Here is an 18,381-nt window from a genome sequence, read left to right on the forward strand (position 1 = left end):
ACTGATAGTCCTCGAGCCTGGAATTATAGTCATAAATCATAGCGATACTTAAGTGGGTAAACTGCCTGGCCTCTCTTTCATTTTACGAACCAACCTTTTTTGTAGCAGTCGTTAAACCAAACACCACAGACATTAAGTAAATGCAGTGGTCATTAAATGAGTGCAGCATATCCACTGGGATGGAGGGGGCTCTTTGCCAGAAGTAAAAATCAAAAACTGGGAAAAACAGCTAAAAATCACAGTCATGTGATTGCAAGATGCTGCAAACTGTCATAAAAGTGAACCGTTTGCCAAGCGCACAAAAAATACAATTGAGTGACTACAGTGTGTGTGTGTGAGAGAGAGAGAGAGAGAGGGAGGGAGGGAGGGAGGGAGGGAGGGAGGGAGAGAGAGAGAGAGAGAGAGAGAGAGAGAGAGAGCTTGTGTGAATTTCCAATTTGGGTGATAAGTCACTGGGGGTGTGGGTCATAATGCAGAATGGCTGCTAAGTGACTGGTCATTAAGCAAGGACTACCTACACTATATTGATCATGGTCATTCTCAAGTTAATGCATTCAGTGAACCATCCAATTGCTAAGAAACAAGAGAAGTCAATTAATTAATTAACAAGCGATAGATAGATAGATAGATAGATAGATAGATAGATAGATAGATAGCAGGGCATTACAAGCAAGGAATATGTCAAAAGCCATTAGGGAAAGTACAGGCGGTCCTCTACTTATAACAGTTCATTTAATGACCATTGGGAGTTACAGCAATACTGAAAAAAATGACTTGATTGTTTTTCACACTTACAACTATTGCCTCATCCCCAGGGTCATGTGATCAAAATTCTATGTTTGGCAACTGTCTCGTATTTATGACAGTTGCAGTGTTCTGTGGTCATGTGATGTGATCCCTTTTGTGACAAGTAAAGTCAACAGGGAAACCGGAGTCAGTTAACAAATCAGGTGACTAACTTAACAACTGTGGTGAATCATTTAACGATCATGGCAAGAAATGTCATAAAGTGGGGCAAAACTCAACTGTCTTGCTTAGCAACAGAAATTTTAGGCTCAATTTTGGTCATAGGTTGAGGACTACGTGTAGGCTACCCAACATGGTGACAGCTCTGTGTGGAAAATCTCATAAATGTTTTCTTATAAATCAGCTATTTTCCCAATGGATTTTTTTTTCTTTGTGGCGAGATTAGAATAGAATAGAATAGAATAATTTATTGGCCAAGTATGATTGGACCCACATGGAATTTGTCTATGGTGCAGATGCTCTCGGTGTACATAAAAGCTATGTAATAAATCATGATCATAGTCATCATAAAAATACATACATCGTGAATCGTAAGATACAACACTTAGTGATAGTCATAGGATACTAAATAAGCAATCAACACAAATCATACTAGGAAACTAAATTAAACAATATAAGATAAGATACAAGTAACAAAGTTATAGTCATAAGTAAGGAAAGGAGACAGGTAGTAGGAAAAGTGAGAAGAAGGATAGTAATACAGCTTTACTAAATAGTTTGAAAGTGTTGTGGGGATTAGTTGTTCAGCAGAGGGATGCCATGGTGGAGAGTCTGAAATTTGAAATGTTAAAAAGTCAGAACCAAGTTCAAACATAATTGTACATTTAGTTATTCAATTTGAAGTAATGGAATGATTTATAATATCCTGCCTGTATTTTTTTTTTAAATAACTCAAGGGAGAGCAAACATTTCCAACAACACCCCCTTCCGCCCCCTATTTTTCCCAGTACAACGAGTGGGCTGGGCTGAGAGTGATTGGCCCAAAGTCACCCAGCTGTCTTTTGTTCATAAAGTGGAACCAGAACTCCTTGTCTCCTGATGATTGACTCAAAGTCACTCAACATCATCTGACTTTTATGTCTACGTCTGGACCAGAATTCACCATCACCTGGTGACTGATCCAAGCTGGCTTTCGGGCCTAATGCAGGACTAAAATTTCCAATCTCCTGTTGATTGGTTCAAAATCACCCAGCCGGCTTTTATGCCTAAGGCAGGATTTGAACTCAGGATCCCTCCTTTCTAGCCTGCACTAGACCAAAATCTCCAAAGAAGATTTCCCCCCACTTTTTTCTCCCCCAAACTGTCTGTCATCACTTATAGAAGCTTTCAGAGGTATTTGCAGACTGTCAGAAAAGTCAAAATGGGGCTTACCCCAGGTCAATGGTGGGTTACGACCGGTATGCCCCAGTACAGGCGTACCGGTGCCTGCCAGTACGGTGCTCCAGAGGGCCCGTTCGCCCACACGCCATCCTTACCTGTATTTGAACTCTTTGGGGCTTCCGCGCACAGAGTGTACAGTGCCTCCGCGATGCTCCGCTAAGGAGCTGGAGCGTCATGGAGGTGTCGCAGAGCGTCACAGATGGTAAGTACCCATGCCCCGTGCGCATTCATGTAGTGGATGCTGGGCCCCGTTGCACCGTAACGGTTGCAATGGGATCCGGAACCCACCACTGCCCCAGGCCACATTTGAAGCTGTGTCTTGTTTAATGTCCTCCATATATCACAGCCACAGTGTATTCTGTCTGAAGAGTCCTTCAAAAATAAAAAATAAAAATGCTTCAGAGAACACTTGTTGGCGTCTTTGGATGTTGGAGGTTGGCGTCTTTGTGTTTGTTGTTGGAATGCAACTTATCTTAATTGCAATCATCACAAACTCTTAGTCAATCCTGTGCAAGGAACCCTTTGCATTCCAAAAAAGATACACATAAGATTCCAATAAGATACACATCTGGAGTTGATCTGAAAAGTCCCTTTCAAATTGAGATCATCTTGCAGAACAGTTTCTTTCCTTTTTTTATAAAGAATTTTTTAAATTTTTTGAATAAACACAAACAGACAAAACACACACACAAAAAACCCACAAAACTATCTTCCATTACAAATTGTAGAAAGTGTGTCAATTGGTTACAAAAACTTCCATGCATCCTTTCTACAGTCATCACCTACAATTCATATCAAATCATATATTTTAAATTATATATAAATATCATCATACCTCAACCATTTGACTATAACTATTCCAGATCTAAAGCAAAACCACATAATGGCATTCCTTTAGCTCTTCCCAATATCATCCAGTAACATTACATCTTTATAACATGTTCTATATAAAAATTGGTGATATTTAATAACAGTTTCTAAACCTCCTTTTGAAGTCACCATTTGTAATTTATATCAAATTTCCTCTTATCAAACCAACATACATACATACATACATACATACATACATACATACATATATATATATATATATATATATATATATATATATATATGCATTATTATCATTATCAATCAATTCTTTAACTGTATCCATTATCACTTCATTTTATTCATAATGCTCTAAATTTAACTAAATTTGACTTAATTTTTATTGTAAGCTTTCATTACATCAACCTGTGTCTTTCCAGTAATAGTGCATTAATATTCTGGTTATTTCCTTAGTAAGTTTTGTATGGACTTCTCTTTGCAACTTATTGCTAATTGCATATCATGTATAAGCTCAAAATCCTCCATCTGCTTCTTCTATCAGCTTATCTTTGGTTATCACTAGTGCTCTGACAAAAATTTTCTCCTTAGTTCCATCCATTCTTCTCTCTTTTCTTCTTCTATACTTTGAGATCTGGGGTAAGGCTCCAGTCCATCTATCTGCCCATTCCATATTCCACTCTTTCTATTTCCAACCACACTGAGTTGACTGTCAGTATCAACAATTTTCTTGTCTCTTTGTTTATTTTTTCCTTCAATTTTTAGAACTTTGACCTCCACTTTCTTGATTTGATGAACACCCTCAATTTTTCCATCAAATTTTACTGTTTTAGGATCTATGTTCTCCAATCACTTCTCAATCTTCTCTGTTACTTCTAATAATTTTTGAATTTCAAACATAATCTTTTGCAATGTTAAGGTTTCTTTTTCATGTTGCACCATTCTTCCAACTTGTAAACACTGCCACTCTGGCATTTCAAACTTTTTCTTAAATTTAAAGCAAATTCATTTATAATCTTTCAAGACAAGGCTTTGTTTTCACTCCAACCCAGCTGCCAATGAAGCTCCCGAAAAGCACCTATATAAACAACCCATGCTCTTCTCACTATCACTGTCTGTAAACAAGCTGAGGAACCTTGAAATGCAAAATCAAATGATCGAAGAGAAAAAGGAACAGACAATATTTCCAAGTTTTCCAAGCCTCCAGCCTCCAAGTGGCAGTGTTACTTCCTTTCCCTCTGTTATTATAGCCCTCTTTGTATTCCTTTTATATCTTCTTTATATTCCAGGCTTAAAGAAAACAAAATTCTTAAATGGAGCAAAAGAAAAAAAACAAAACCCCAACCATCCAATCCAGCATTATAAAAATAAGAAAAAAGATTTTAATCCATAGGTATAAAAAAAGAATATAAAAAGAAAAGTAGAAGAAAAACTAATCCATTCAATTTAAAGAATAGGAAACATTTGCAAAAGGTTCCACCCTAAAAGAAATTTTTTTAAAAAAGGATAACACACTGTCTAATGTAGCTTAATTTCGCTGCTTGTTCTCTTCTGTTTTCAAATTCAATTTAGCTTTAATGTTTTTTGGGGTAATAATATTATTACCTCACCAGATGGACACACTTTCTCTTTCCATTTTCCTCCCGTTCCAAAACTGTCCCAACTTCAGCAGCTTCAATGGCTGCGCTTCTGTCGCCGGCAAAAAGAGATTCTCCTGGATCAATCAGGGACTTTGCGGTGTCCTTGAGATCAGCAGGACCTACTCTTCACTGTCACCATCTCTTCGGGACAGTTTAGGTCCAAAAGGACCGTCCAGCAGCAAAAGTATTGACTGCAATCTTTGAGCTCCAAGATTGCACATTGTGTCGTTGCGATGTCAGATCCTCCTCCTTGTAGTGATAGAGGACATTTTCTTCTCCATCTTCTCAGAGAACCACATAGAAGTCAGATTCTTTGGCACAATCACACACTGAAGGCTACAGAGCACTTCATTAATTGTTCCTTTGTTCCACTGTTATGTCTGTCATTTTGGGGGGCAGGGGGCACAGCTTTCCTCCACCACATGCAATTGATTATGGTAGATAGATCAACAATGGACATTATTTCTTTGCATGGTGATGGTTATAGCTAAACAGCAGATGATATACACAATATTTCTTGTCAAATGGAGAACGGTAAAACATATCCTTCCTTCCTTCCTCTCTCCCTGCCGCCCTCTCATTATTTATTTCTATCCCACTTTTATTATGTTTATAAATAACTCAAGGTGGTGAACATACTTTATACTCCTTCCTTCTCCTGTTTTTTGAATCACAACAACCTTGTGAGGTGGATTGGGTTGGGGCTGATCTAAGATCACCAAATCAACTTTCATGACTAAGGCAGGACTAGAACTCCCTATCTCCTGGTGATTGGCTCAAAGTCACCCAGCCAACTTTCATGATTAAGGCAGGACTAGAACTCACTGTCTCCAGGGATCTACTCCAGGTATCTAGACCAAACTTAAATGTGCTTCTAATTTATTTTATAGTATTTTTTTTAAAGATACATTTGATTTACAGCACTATTTTAATCTATCAGCAAATATGCTCTGTGATCAGTAAGCAGCAAAGCAATTAAAAAGAAACAAAACACAATAAAAGTGCAAATAACGTTGGAGAGATACAGGTTGATAGATGGAAGAGTATAATTCAAAATTAGCTAAACTTAGTTAAATCCATTGGTAATAGGTATAGTTAAATAAAAATTGATAATGATAGTAATGTATACAATGTTGAGCTGTTATGATAAGTAATAATTGGATATGAGAAGGGAAGGTTAGAAATATTTTGGGACTATATATAAAGATTATTAATAACAATAATAATTATAATAAAAAACAAAACTATATACAGTTAAGTTTTAACTAATAGGGGGGAAATGTTATGATATAGGATATAGTTAAATAAAGAAAGGATAATGATAATAAATTATATACATGGAGGATTAGAAAATTTTGGTATTAAATATTATGGATGTTTACCGTATATACTCGAGTATAGGCCGACCCGAATATAAGCCGAGGCACCTAATTTTACCACAAAAAACTGGAAAAGTTATTGACTCGAGTATAAGCCTAGGGTGGGAAATGCAGCAGCTACCGATAAATTTCAAAAATAAAAATAGATACCAATAATGCCATTGCCCATTGAATAACATATACAGCCTGCCTGTGCCCATTAAATATACAGTAGCCATTGTAAAAATTTGCTCTGCATAACAAATTATTATCACACAATACCGGTGTATTCAATGAAATACTTCACTCACCTCATGATGCTGATGTCCCGCTGTGATGATGATGTCCCGCCTCCTATGACACACGGCACAGTGATTCCTATCATTGGATCACTGTACCAGAGGAGGTGGGACATCGCTATGTGGCTGCTTGCCATAACAAGGAGGAGGTGGGACATCGTTGCAGAGCGGCAGGAGGGGGAATCGTAAGATAGCCCTGCATTACATTAGAACGTGAGGAGGGGGGATGGTGCGGTGCACGCTGCGCGGCAAACTAACACAGAGGGAGGGAAAACTCAGGGGCGCTGGGCCATTCACGAGCGTCACCCAGCGGCATGGCCCCGCCCCTTTTTCTCCTCCATTTCAGGCAAATTTTTCACTGACTCGAGTATAAGCCGAGGCGGCTTTTTTCAGCTCAAAAAGTGGGCTGAAAAACTAGGCTTATACTTGAGTATATACAGTAACTAAAACAGAATATGAGGACTTAATGTTAATGGAGGATTTTACAAATAAGTAAATGAAATGCCAGTATGTGGTTATGTATTAAGAATGAAGGATCTTTAAATAACTGTAGTCAAATAAAAGTGGAGGTATGATGATGTTAATATAGTAAATATTTGAGTTAAGATATTTGAATTAATATGAATTATATTTGATGATGGTGGAAGAGATGCACAAAAGCTTTTTGTAAACAGCTGATACACTTTCTACAAGATATGTTTGTTTTGAAAATAAATAAATATTTTTTTTAAAAAGTGCAAATAACGTAGAATTTATAACCGAAGTAAGAGAAAACCCTGATTTTTTTTAAAAGTGGAGAATAAAGGAAAATGGAGGACAGAACATTAGCAGCATTCAGTTTAAAAACTCCAGTAGTTTTTTTTTTCGTTAGGGTTGAGATAGTAGCTGGCAAAACACTTTATTTCTAGCAACAACTAATCTAAATATTTCTATTTTTGTGACTAGTTGAATTGCAGGCGCCTGCTGGCAAAACCAGAGAAAGTGACACATTGTCCAGTGAAGCAGACATCATTCCCCGAGATGAAAGCATTTGTGAATGCACTGTTCCCTCCGCCAAGTACGTTTGTTGGATTTCTTTAAATCTCAATTTACAACCGTTCATTTAGTGACCATTTGAAGTTACAACAACATTGAAAAACGTGAATGATCACAGTTTTTGAACATTGCACTCAAAAATTAATTTTTAAAGTGTGAGCCTCCATAGGCAAATTGTGTTTAAAAGATGTCACGAAGGAGAAATAAGTAATTATAATAGGTAAGCTGCTCAGAGTCACCTTCTACAGGTACAACAATTCATTTAGCGACTGTTCAAAGCTACAACAGCACTGAAAAACTGATTTATGACCATTTTTCACATTTGCGACTGTTACGGCATCCCCATGGCCACGTATTCGAAATTAAGACACTTGGCAACTGACTCATATTTATGATGGTTGCAGAGTCGATAAAGTTCATAAAATAGGGATAAAACTCACTTAACAACTCTTTCGCTTAGCGATGGAAATTTTGGGCTCCGTTTTCCGTCTCCTCATTCCTGGCCGTAATTCTGCTTCTTGGTTTCGATCGTCCAGGGTCCTCGAAATGATGGCGGAAGTGCCGTGGTTCAGGAATGAAAGAACAGAGGACATTTTGGATTTAACCGGGGAAGCCACCGAGGGCATCGCGGAGAGGATCTATGTCGATAAAAAAGGAGAAAAGAGTGTCACAAGTAAGGGATTCTTATCTGTTGATGTGGCCTCAAGGTGAGGGGTTGGGCTAGGTGACCTCCAGGCTCCCTTTCAACTCTATTAATCTGTATCCTACAACTCTCTATGGACCAAAATAAAGTGAAGCTTCAGGGCTAGGTTGATGAGCGTTTCTAGATATTCAGATTTTCAAGATTATGGGGCTACCTGGTTTGAATCCCCATTAGTATCTGCGAAGGGAAGGGGTGAGGGAGGGTTGCGCTGCCTTTTGGAATCAAGCATACAATGAAAGCAGCATCTGTGCAATGATGTCATGAGACAAGTCACCTTTGCGGAGGCAGCCAAATCAACACCATGCTTTTAATGCTGGGCTGTGTTGTAATATATATTCCTTGTGTAGGTGTGTGTCCCCCATGGCCCAGTTCATACTAGGGCTTGTAGAGCCACGCTGAATCACACAGGAGAAAACAAACTCCTAGAACGCCATAACATCCTGATAGGGCATAACATAACATTCTGAGATGTGCCCTACCATTGATGTCCAGGATTTAACCATATATAGACTGAGCAGTAGATTAGAAATTGTACTTTTACAGGCTGTTTTTAAGCACATGCTATTGCTCCTCCTGCCTTTGTCCTATCTCAATAAAAGAGGCTCTCGGACCCTCAATCTGGGTCGCTCCATCTCGAGAAAGTTCGTGTCCTGTCTTTTCTCCCCATTGGCCTCATGGACGAACCACGGGAACGTTACATGGCTGCTAGTCTATTATGTGAGAGCAAACCCTTTCTCCATCTAGCACTGATGACGTTACACATTTGGGTCTTGACATGTCTGCAACAAAACAACCAAACTCAGAGAGCATGAAGGACCACCCCCTCCTCCCTTCCCTCTTTGAACAGCCCTGTCTCAACAGAGAGGGAGGGATACAACTTCATGATCGCCAATCCAAGTCCTTTCAGCAGCTCCAAGAAGGCCCCACACCCGCCTGCATCACTCAGGTGACCCTGAGGACACAGGCCCAGGTGGCCTCAGCGACTCTCTGAAAAGACGCAAATGCCCAGCTGTCTGCAAGGAATACAAATCCTTCCGTCCCATACCATCCAGTCAGAGCTGAAGAAGCTTCTTAGATGAGAAGTGAAATGTCTTCACGGAAAAACAAGAAAGACCAGCTGCCTCTTGAAAAATCGCCTTTGGGACATGAAACACAGCACCAAGGAACCCACAGTTTTTGTGGTCCTTCTCCTCCTCTCCTCTTCCTTTCTATAAGCCCCACTCCCTTCTGCAAACAAGCCAACAAGCTCAAGAGCACCAGGGACCCCACAGATATAGGTACAAGAAGGGACACCAGAACCTGTGATGGGTACCGGAGACGGCCTGGAGCATCGGGTACCGTTCTGGTACGGTGCTCCGGAGGGCCCACCTGTTCTTTAAAGCCTTTGGCACTTCCGCGCACGTGCATGGCGTGTACAGCACCTGCGCAACGCTCCACCGAGCAGCTGGAGCATCGCAGAGGCTTGCGGAGGCGTTGCTGAAAGTTACGATGCATGCATGCGCCGTGCACGTTCATGTGGAGGACGCCAGGCTCCGTTGCAACCGTACCATTTGCAATGGGATCCGGAATCCACCACTGCCCAGAACCCAAACATTGTTTAACCAGCTCATGGTTCAAGTTTTATCATCGCTCTGATGGCTTTTTCCTTTCTCCTTCTGAAAAGAATACTTCTGCTTAAGCCACTGAGAGCAAACCACACTCCCGTCTAACCCTGATGATGTTGCTTAGTTAGGTCATGAAATGTCTGCAAGAAAATAACCACCTCTAGATCTGTCTGTCAGAGTTTGTAGTAGAAATCACATCCAGAAAGCACACCGAGATAACTGATTCAGCAGGATTCATTAACTTCTTCATATACATAACATCAGTAAATGTACAACACCAACAGCAGATTCTTCCAACGTGATAGAAAAGAGAGATTGTTTCAGTTCAGAGCTCAGAATAGACCAGTTTAGTTCTCTTGCACAGACTCAGAGCTACATAGGTAAGCCACGCCTAGGCTCCGAGCCGTCTATCATGGCTCTCAGTCACCAAATAGTTCCCATTGGCTGATCCAGTTGCCTTACCTATACAACAGCTGACCTTGTTACCATGTCCTATTCCAGTTCATGAATATTCTGACACTGTCCAACTGCACTTCACTTATTTTTCTTTTATTAGGTCCACCATACATGCAGGTGCCCCTTGAAGATGTCCAGGTTCGGTCTGGGGAAATGGCCAAGTTCCAGGCCATCATTGAAGGCAATCCTCAACCGGCTGTCGGATGGTTTAAGGTACGTCAAAGACAACCCCAAACTTGGGTGGGAATAAAAAAAAGAAATGGCTGCAGACCCATTTGTGCTTTTTATGCTGTGTGGATTTAAAAAAAAAAAAAATTGCAGGTAGTTTCAACTTATGGCCGGCATTAAGCCCCAAATTTCTATTGGGGGCCGTTGTTAAGTGAATTTTGCTTCATTTTACAACTTTCCTTGCCACCCTTGTTAAGCGGATCATTGCAGTTGTTAAATAAGTCACAGAGTTTGTCAAGGGACTCTGGCTTCTCCCATTGACTTTCCTTGTCAGAAATCTGCAAACGGTGATCACATGACCCTGGGGTACTTTTAACCATCATTAATATCATAATACAGTTGGTCCTCAACTTATGACCCACAATTGAGCCCAGCATTTCTGTTGCCAGTTGTTAAATGAATTTTGTCCCCATTTTACCCGCTTTCTTGCCACATTTGTTGAGTGAATCACTGTAGTTGTTAAGCTAACAACATGGTTATTAAGTAGAATCCGGCTTCCCCGTTGACTTTCCTTGCGGGAAGATCGCAAAAGGGATCACATGACCTCCTTCACGGGAATACCGCAACCATCATTAACTGCTGCAATGGTCGTAAATGTGAAAAATAGTCCTAAGTCACTTTTTTTTAGTGCCGTTGCAACTTCGAACATTCACTAAGTGAACTGTTGTAAGCCAAGGACAACCTCTGTTCATAAATATCGTATCCTAAGTCCTTCTTCTGCTGTGGTGCAAACCCTCCCCAGAGATATATTCTTTTTTTTAAAAAAATAAATGTTTTTTAATTTTAGTTTAAAACGGGTACAGCATCTTTCTTTACATCTGTAGAAAATGTGTCAATCGATTACAGATAAGTTTTGGTACATCTCCTCCACAGTCAACCAACATAACTCATATTAACTCAAGCATTATTATATATCCATTTTCATTTAACTGTAATTATTATTTAGAAATATTGGTAGGAGTAATAATCTTGAACAATACCTACCCACACCGGTGGGAAAGGAAAAAAATCAAAAAAAAAAAAAAAAAAAAAGAAAGAAAGAAAGAAAAAGAAAAAAGGACAAATAGAAAATAAAAATTAAAATAAAAAATAGTAAATAATACGAAAAAAGACAAAAACGACAAGAGACAAGTCAGGAAAACAAAACAAAACACAGGTGTCTATTATGAAAAAAAAAGAGAAGTATATCAACTGGTTACAACATGCTTTGGTGCTTCTCTTCCGTTAATTCATATTAATTCAAATATCTTAGCTCAAATATTTACCATATCAACATCATTATACCTCCAGTTTTAATTACTATGGTTATTTAAACATCCTTCATCCTTAGCTATGCCAAAGAATTAATCCATAGCACATGCTGACAATTCATTTACTTATTTGTAAAATCCTCTATTATCATCAAATCCTCATGTCCTATTTTAGCTGAACATCCATAATATTTAATTATATCATATATCATAACATTTTCCCAGTATTGATTAACATTTGATTGTATGTATTTTATTTAGTTTTTTAATAGTGATAATTATTGTAGTTAATACTCTTTATGTATGATCTAAAGATGTTTTCTCATATCCAATTGTTAGTTATCATATCAACTCTACATTATATACATTACTATCAATATCAATTATTATTCAGCTATATCTGTTACAAGAAAAAGCAATTAGGTTTAACTAGTTTTCAATTGTATTCATCAATCTATCAGCCAGTTCCAAATTATATATATTGCTATCCATATCAGTCATTATTCAGCTATATCTATTACAAATTGAAGTAATCAGATTTAGCTAATTTTAAGTTGTATTCTCCCATCTGTCAGCCTGTGTCCCTCCAACAGCGAGATTTCCTCAGTCCGATAGCCATTCGTTGGATAAATTTACCAAATGTTTTCATAAGCAAATCCAGACAAAGATATGTTGGCACCTTTGGACTCTGAATGTCAGTGATGAAATAATAATGTTGTCCTGGGTTTATAAAATTTTCCAAATTAACTTTAATTCTCAAGGGTGGATTTTCCATTCCTCCTGCACTCTGTCTCTTTAAATGAGTCTTCTTTATAGTTCCCCCACTCCTTTCTTCCTCTGAGATAGACCAGACACCATTTCTCACATTTTCCATTTGTGTTTCAGGAACATTTAAACATTCAACGATCTCAGTTTTAACTTCATATTTTAAAATCAGTTGATCCAATTTTCTTTCCAGCCTTTGATAAGAATCAAAAAGTCCTCTACACGCGGAAAAAAGAATCTGAAATGAAATCTTAGAGGTATATAGGGACGCCATGATGTGTCGCAGTTAAAAATTACAAGCTCTCTCTCTTTTTTTTTTTACACAGACTTCCAAACACTTTTCTTAGTCTCTTACAGGCTGTCAATCTTATCTAATTGTAAACAGAACCAAGTAATAAAGTAATAAAAATGTCGAATCGTGACGGGCTAATTAGTAGAAGATAAATTTTACGATCCTCTTAGGGAGATTCAGAGGGGGGAGGATGTCGAGGAGTTTCTTGAAGCATTTAAGAAGTAAAGTAACCACCAGTCATAAATCCATTAGAAAAAGCCAATTCGCCGCTAAATCTTCCTGTTCTTTGGTTTCAGTTAGCTTAATTTTTTAACGCGAACAGTCTCTCTTGGATAATAAAATCAGCTTACCAGATGACATCACTTCTACCATTCTTAGGGGCAACCTGCAGTTTCAGTTAGCACGCAGCTAATCCAAAAAGGAATTGGCACGAGGAGTTAATACCCCCCCCCCCCGAGACTTGCGGGTGTCTCTGAGGTCCTGGGTCTCTCCCCACCTTCACTGTCGTCTCCGGGACAGCTAGGGTTCAAAGAACCCGTCCAAAAATCCTTCGGTATAGCGGAATTTCAGGAGTAGCCTGAAACTCCATCTTCTCACTGCTAAGCCCCGCCTTCTTCCTCCCCCAGAGATATATTCTTAAACCAAGAGCTTAGGCGGTGCTGCCCCCGGCTGAAGCCCAAGCGAAGGCCTGAAAGTGCGGCTACCTACCTTATGTTGCCTGCTTACCTCATTTCCTTCTAGGGAATTTCCTTGTTGCTGGACAGCGAAAGGATCTACCAGTCCAGTGAAGGGACGAGCTACTCTCTGACCCTCTACAACGCTCGGGCCGAAGATGGAGGGGTCTACGCTTGCATGGCTAAAAATGCTGGAGGGGAGGTGGTCTGCAAAGCAGAGCTGGTGGTGCAGGAAGGTAGGTTGGCTTGGTGGTTTTCTTCTCATTTATTCTTTCTTTTTTATTTCTTCCTTTCTCTACCTCCCTCCTTCTTTCCTTTCCTCCCTTGTTTCCTCCCTCCCTGCTTCCATCCTTTCCTCCCCCTCCCTCCTTCCTCCCTCCCTCTCTCCTCTCCAGTGACGTGCGGTGAGATTTATGGCTGGTGAGGCAGCAATTTTTTTTAGGCTTGTGTACTTCAGCTCCCAGAATTCCACAGCCAGGCATGCTCAGTTCCAATTTAAAGCGACAGCATTTGTTTTTCTCCTTTGCTAAATAAGTTTCCTTCTTTCTTTTTCTTCTCCCTTCCCCTCCTTCCTCTCTCTCTCTCCCTCCGCCTACCGTCTCCTGTAGAGGGCACTTTTTAAGAGGCTTTTTTAAACAGTTAAGCACTAAGCAGAGTCATCCACGGTGACTCTGGCAGCAACTACCTCAGCCTTTTTCCTTTTACATTTTCCTTTTCTTTTCATGATGACAGTGGTGAGGCTCTGCCTCCCCTGCCTCCCCTGACTGCACGTCCCTGCTCGTCTTCCTCCCTCCCTTCTACCTTCCTTTCTTGCTCCCTCCCTTCTTTCCTTCGTTCTTTCCTTCCTCCCTTTCCTTCCTTCTTTTCCTCTGCAGACAAAATTGTACAAGGAATGGTTGGGGGAACTAAGTATGTCTAACCTAAAGAAGAGAAGGGTCAGGAGTGGGGGCTGGGGAGATGACAATATTTGAAGGGCTGCCACAGAGGAGAGGAGGTTCAACCTGTTATCCAAAGCTCCCAAGGTGGACAGAAAAGAAACGGATGACATTTATCAAAGAAAGACCCTATCTAGAACTACGGAGAAATGTCCTGACAGTGACAACAATTAATCAATGGAACAGCAGTGAGTGCTCCATCACGGGAGGTTTTCAAGAGGAGGATGTCATTTGTCTGGGCAAGGATAGAGTCTCCAGGCTGGGCACGGGTTTAGACTAGAAGACCTCCAGGGTCCCTTACAGACATTCTCTTTCCGAGCCGAGGTGGCACAGTGGTTAGAGTGCAGCACTGCAGGCTACTTCAGCTGACTGCAGTTCTGCAGTTCGGCGGTTCAAATCTCACTGGCTAAGGGTTGACTCAGCCTTCCATCCTGCTGCCAATTACCTCCAATAGACCGATTAGATCCCACAGATTAGGCCTCCTCCGAATTCCATCCGCCGGCCAATGCCGGCTGGCGACCACCCGGAGGAGAGCCTTCTCTGTGGCTGCTCCGGCCCTCTGGAACGAGCTCCTCGTGGAGATTCGGACCCTCACCACCCTCCAGGCTTTCTGCAAAGCCCTTAATAGCAGTAATACTTAGCAATAGCAGTAATACTTATATACCGCTTCATAGGGCTTTCAGCCCTCTCTAAGCGGTTTACAGAGTCAGCATATCGCCCCCAACAACAATCCGGGTCCTCATTTTACCCACCTCGGAAGGATGGAAGGCTGAGTCAACCCTGAGCCGGTGAGATTTGAACAGCCGAACTGCAGAACTGCAGTCAGCTGAAGTAGCCTGCAGTGCTGCATTTAACCACTGCGCCACCTCGGCTCTTAAAACCTGGCTGTTCCGACAGACCTGGGGCTAAAGAGTTTTTGCCCTCCTTCTCGAATGGTATGGTTGTTGTGTGTTTTTAAATTTTGTATTGTTATGTCTTGTCTTTTTTATCCCCCTGTCTGTACCCCCTTCCCTGATTGAATTGTGAGCCGCCCTGAGTCCCCTTCGGGGAAAAGGGCGGCATATAAATGTAATCAATCAATCAATCAATCAATCCTTCCGAGGTGGGTAAAATGAGGACCCGGATTGTTGTTGGGGGCAATATGCTGATTCTGTAAACCGCTTAGAGAGGGCTGGAAGCCCTATGAAGCGGTATATAAGCCTAACTGCTATTTGCAGTTCTTTGTATTTTCCCTTTTTTTCCTCTAGCTCTTTCATTGAAGTTCTATGTGGATCCTCAATCGGTTTTCTTTGGAAAGCTTTTCCATGAAACTTCCACTGGCTGATTCGTATTTATGAGTCAGTTTATTTCATGTGTCATATTATGAATCAGTTGCTCATGAATACTGACTCGTATTTATGACGGTTGTCCCGGGGTCACTTTATCTCCTTTTGCGACCTCCTGACAAAAAGTGTCAACAGGGAATCCAGGTTCACTTAACAACTATGTCACTAGCTTAACAACTGCAGTGATTCACTTAGCAAGTACGGCATGGAAGTTTGCAAAAAGGCTCAAAACTCACTTAACAACAGTCTTGCTTAGCAACAGAAATTCGGGGCTCCATTGTGGTCCTAGGCTGAGGACTGCACCTATTTGATGGTCCTACCAGCTCTTGCTTGGAAGGCAAATAGCGTTTCTGTCATTTTGATTCTTATTCTGATTATTTGTAGACAAGAAAAGCCAAGAGGTGAAGGAGAGAAGCCCACGAAGGAAACTTCATTCTTTCTATGAGGTTAAACAGGAAATAGGAAGGTAAAAAATGATCTTTTTCTCCTTAGCATCCACTGTTATTTTGAGGGGGAAATGTAACACCTGGGAACCTTTTTTTGCTCAAGCTTTGAACTTATTATTTTATAATCTGAATATTTAACGATTTTCAGGGGTTCCTTCAGCATTCTCAAGAGAGTCATCCATAAAGCCAACCGCGTGGCTTGTGCGGCGAAATTCATCCCGTTGCGAAGTCGAACGAGAGAACTGGCTTATCGGGAGAGAGATATTCTAGTCCAGCTTTCCCATGATCGAATTACTCAATTACTGGACCAGTTTGAAACACGGAAGACCTTAATTCTTATTTTGGAACTGTATCCTTTTTGCCCCTGAAAAGAAGAATAAAGAGAGACATGAAAAGAGATGGTGTTAAGGCACTAGTCCTCAGCGTTCCTTCCTTGCCAAGGTGGGATAAGATCAAGAAACAGGTGTCACAAATGCACTGTTTGTAAGAATCTTGAAAGTCCTTCCTCACTCACCTGTGTTTCTCAATATGGTGTCAGCTGATGGAAGAGAATATCTGTAACTCAGTTGAACAGTAGGGCCCTTGGTGCTTCCTGAGGTGCTGGTTTTCTTGAACACGTTTCATGACTCAATTAAAGAACATCATCAGTGTTTGCAGGGAGACAACTGTGAAGAGGAGGAGGAGGAGGAGGATTGTGGCAGTGGTGGGATTCAGTGGTTCGTACCTATTCAGGAGAACCGGTTGGTAACTTTCTAAGCAGTTCAGAGAACCGGCTGTTGGAAGAAATCTCCTTTTGTTTTTCCCACTTTCCAGGGCTAATCCTGTAAGGAAGGCAGGAAGGAAACATTCTGGGGTTGTTTCTAGCCTCATCTTTATTGCCCTGCTTATAGAAACTGCCCCACTGGTTAACTCTTATCACATTGCAACAGCTAAGGCCAAGCGCCCATCGACCTGAGTGACCTTGAGTTGGCCAAGCCCACCCAGTCACATGACCACCGAGCCCCACCTACCCAGATAGTCATTAGGGCATAAAACCGGTTGTTAAATTATTTGAATCCCACCACTGGATTGTGGGGTCCTTGGTGATCTCTGACCTTGGTGGCTTTCTTGCAGACTTTTCAGGACCCAACTAAGGAACATCATCAGGGCTAGAAGGGAGGAGGAGGAGGAGGAGGAGGAGGAGGAGGAGGAGGAGGAGGAGGAGGAGGAGGAGGAGGAGGAGGAGGAGGAGGAGGAAAAGGTTTGTGGGATCCTTGGTGATCTCTGAGCTTGGTGGTTTTCTTGCAGACATTTCATGACCCAGCTGGGGAACATCATTAGTGCTAGAAGAGAGTGGGGTTTGTGGAAAGGAAGAGGAGGAAGGAGAAAGAGGAGAAGGAGAGAAACTGCATGGTCCTTGGTGCTCTCTGATGTTGATAGTATTTTGACATATGTTTCATTACCAAACTAGGTAACATCATCAGTGCTGATGTTAGAACCAAACTCCACTGTAGCACCGAAGGTGTTATCTACTTCAGCTGTAAAATGTCTGCAGGAAAACCCCCAAACACAAAGAGTACCCAAAAATCCCAACAGTTCAACCCTGAGCTACAGGTATTCTCTTCTATCAATTCTTCATGTCCCACCTTGCAACCACAGGATGTCAAACGTCTTGGGCCAGTCCCTCTTTCTGTCTTGGATTGTTTGGGCAGATGGTAGAGAGTTGATTGTTGGAAGATTCTTTGAAAACAATCTGCACGTGTTTGTTTAACCCTCTCGATGGCTTGGTGCCCTTTCCTTAACGGATTAGATGTTCCAATGAAGACCTTCTGGACCGCTTGTACAAGAAGAACATGGTGACAGAAGCAGAGGTGAGAATTCTTCCTCCTGTGTTTTAGGACCAAAGATTTTAACACAAACAAGGATAGTTGAATTCAGTTGGATTCCTTCCCCGGCTCAATTCTTTTCCAGTGTGATAGAATTAATTTCCCCAGCCAGTCCGATATTATTTGTAGGTCAAAGTTGAATTGTGGCATCCTTGATGCTCTCTAAGCTTGTTGTTTTCCTGCAGACATTTCATGACCAAACTAGGCAAGCTCATCAGTGTTAGAAGGATGTATGTTTAACAGAAAGCAACTCTCCTCCCTTCTAGCACTGATTATGTTACCTAGTTTGGCCATGAAATGTCTGCAAGAAAACAACCAAGCTCACGAAGCACCAAGGACCCCATAATTTCCAGTCACCTGACATTTTACTGTCTGAGGAAGGCAAGAACAATACAGGTAATACAAAGAACTTCAGAATTAGAATTGCAGGGCAACATAGTTGGAAGGGACCTTAAAGGTCTTATAGTCCACCCCCCCTTGTTCATGCAGGA

At 41.0% G+C, this 18,381-nt stretch overlaps 1 protein-coding gene across 1 annotated transcript in view; it reads left to right on the forward strand.

Annotated features, from left to right (window-relative positions):
* The window catches only part of OBSCN (obscurin, cytoskeletal calmodulin and titin-interacting RhoGEF), a 198,945-nt gene extending 181,043 nt beyond the window's left edge, over positions 1-17,902 (forward strand). Inside the window, 7 exon segments of the mRNA XM_032234892.1 lie at positions 2,317-2,389; positions 7,884-8,020; positions 10,211-10,323; positions 13,387-13,555; positions 15,964-16,045; positions 16,174-16,374; positions 17,815-17,902. Coding sequence (XP_032090783.1) covers positions 2,317-2,389; positions 7,884-8,020; positions 10,211-10,323; positions 13,387-13,555; positions 15,964-16,045; positions 16,174-16,374; positions 17,815-17,902 — 863 coding nt within the window.
* Positions 17,903-18,381: the final 479 nt, after the last annotated feature.

Source organism: Thamnophis elegans, chromosome Z (assembly GCF_009769535.1).
Source record: "Thamnophis elegans isolate rThaEle1 chromosome Z, rThaEle1.pri, whole genome shotgun sequence".
Classification (NCBI taxonomy): domain Eukaryota; kingdom Metazoa; phylum Chordata; class Lepidosauria; order Squamata; family Colubridae; genus Thamnophis; species Thamnophis elegans.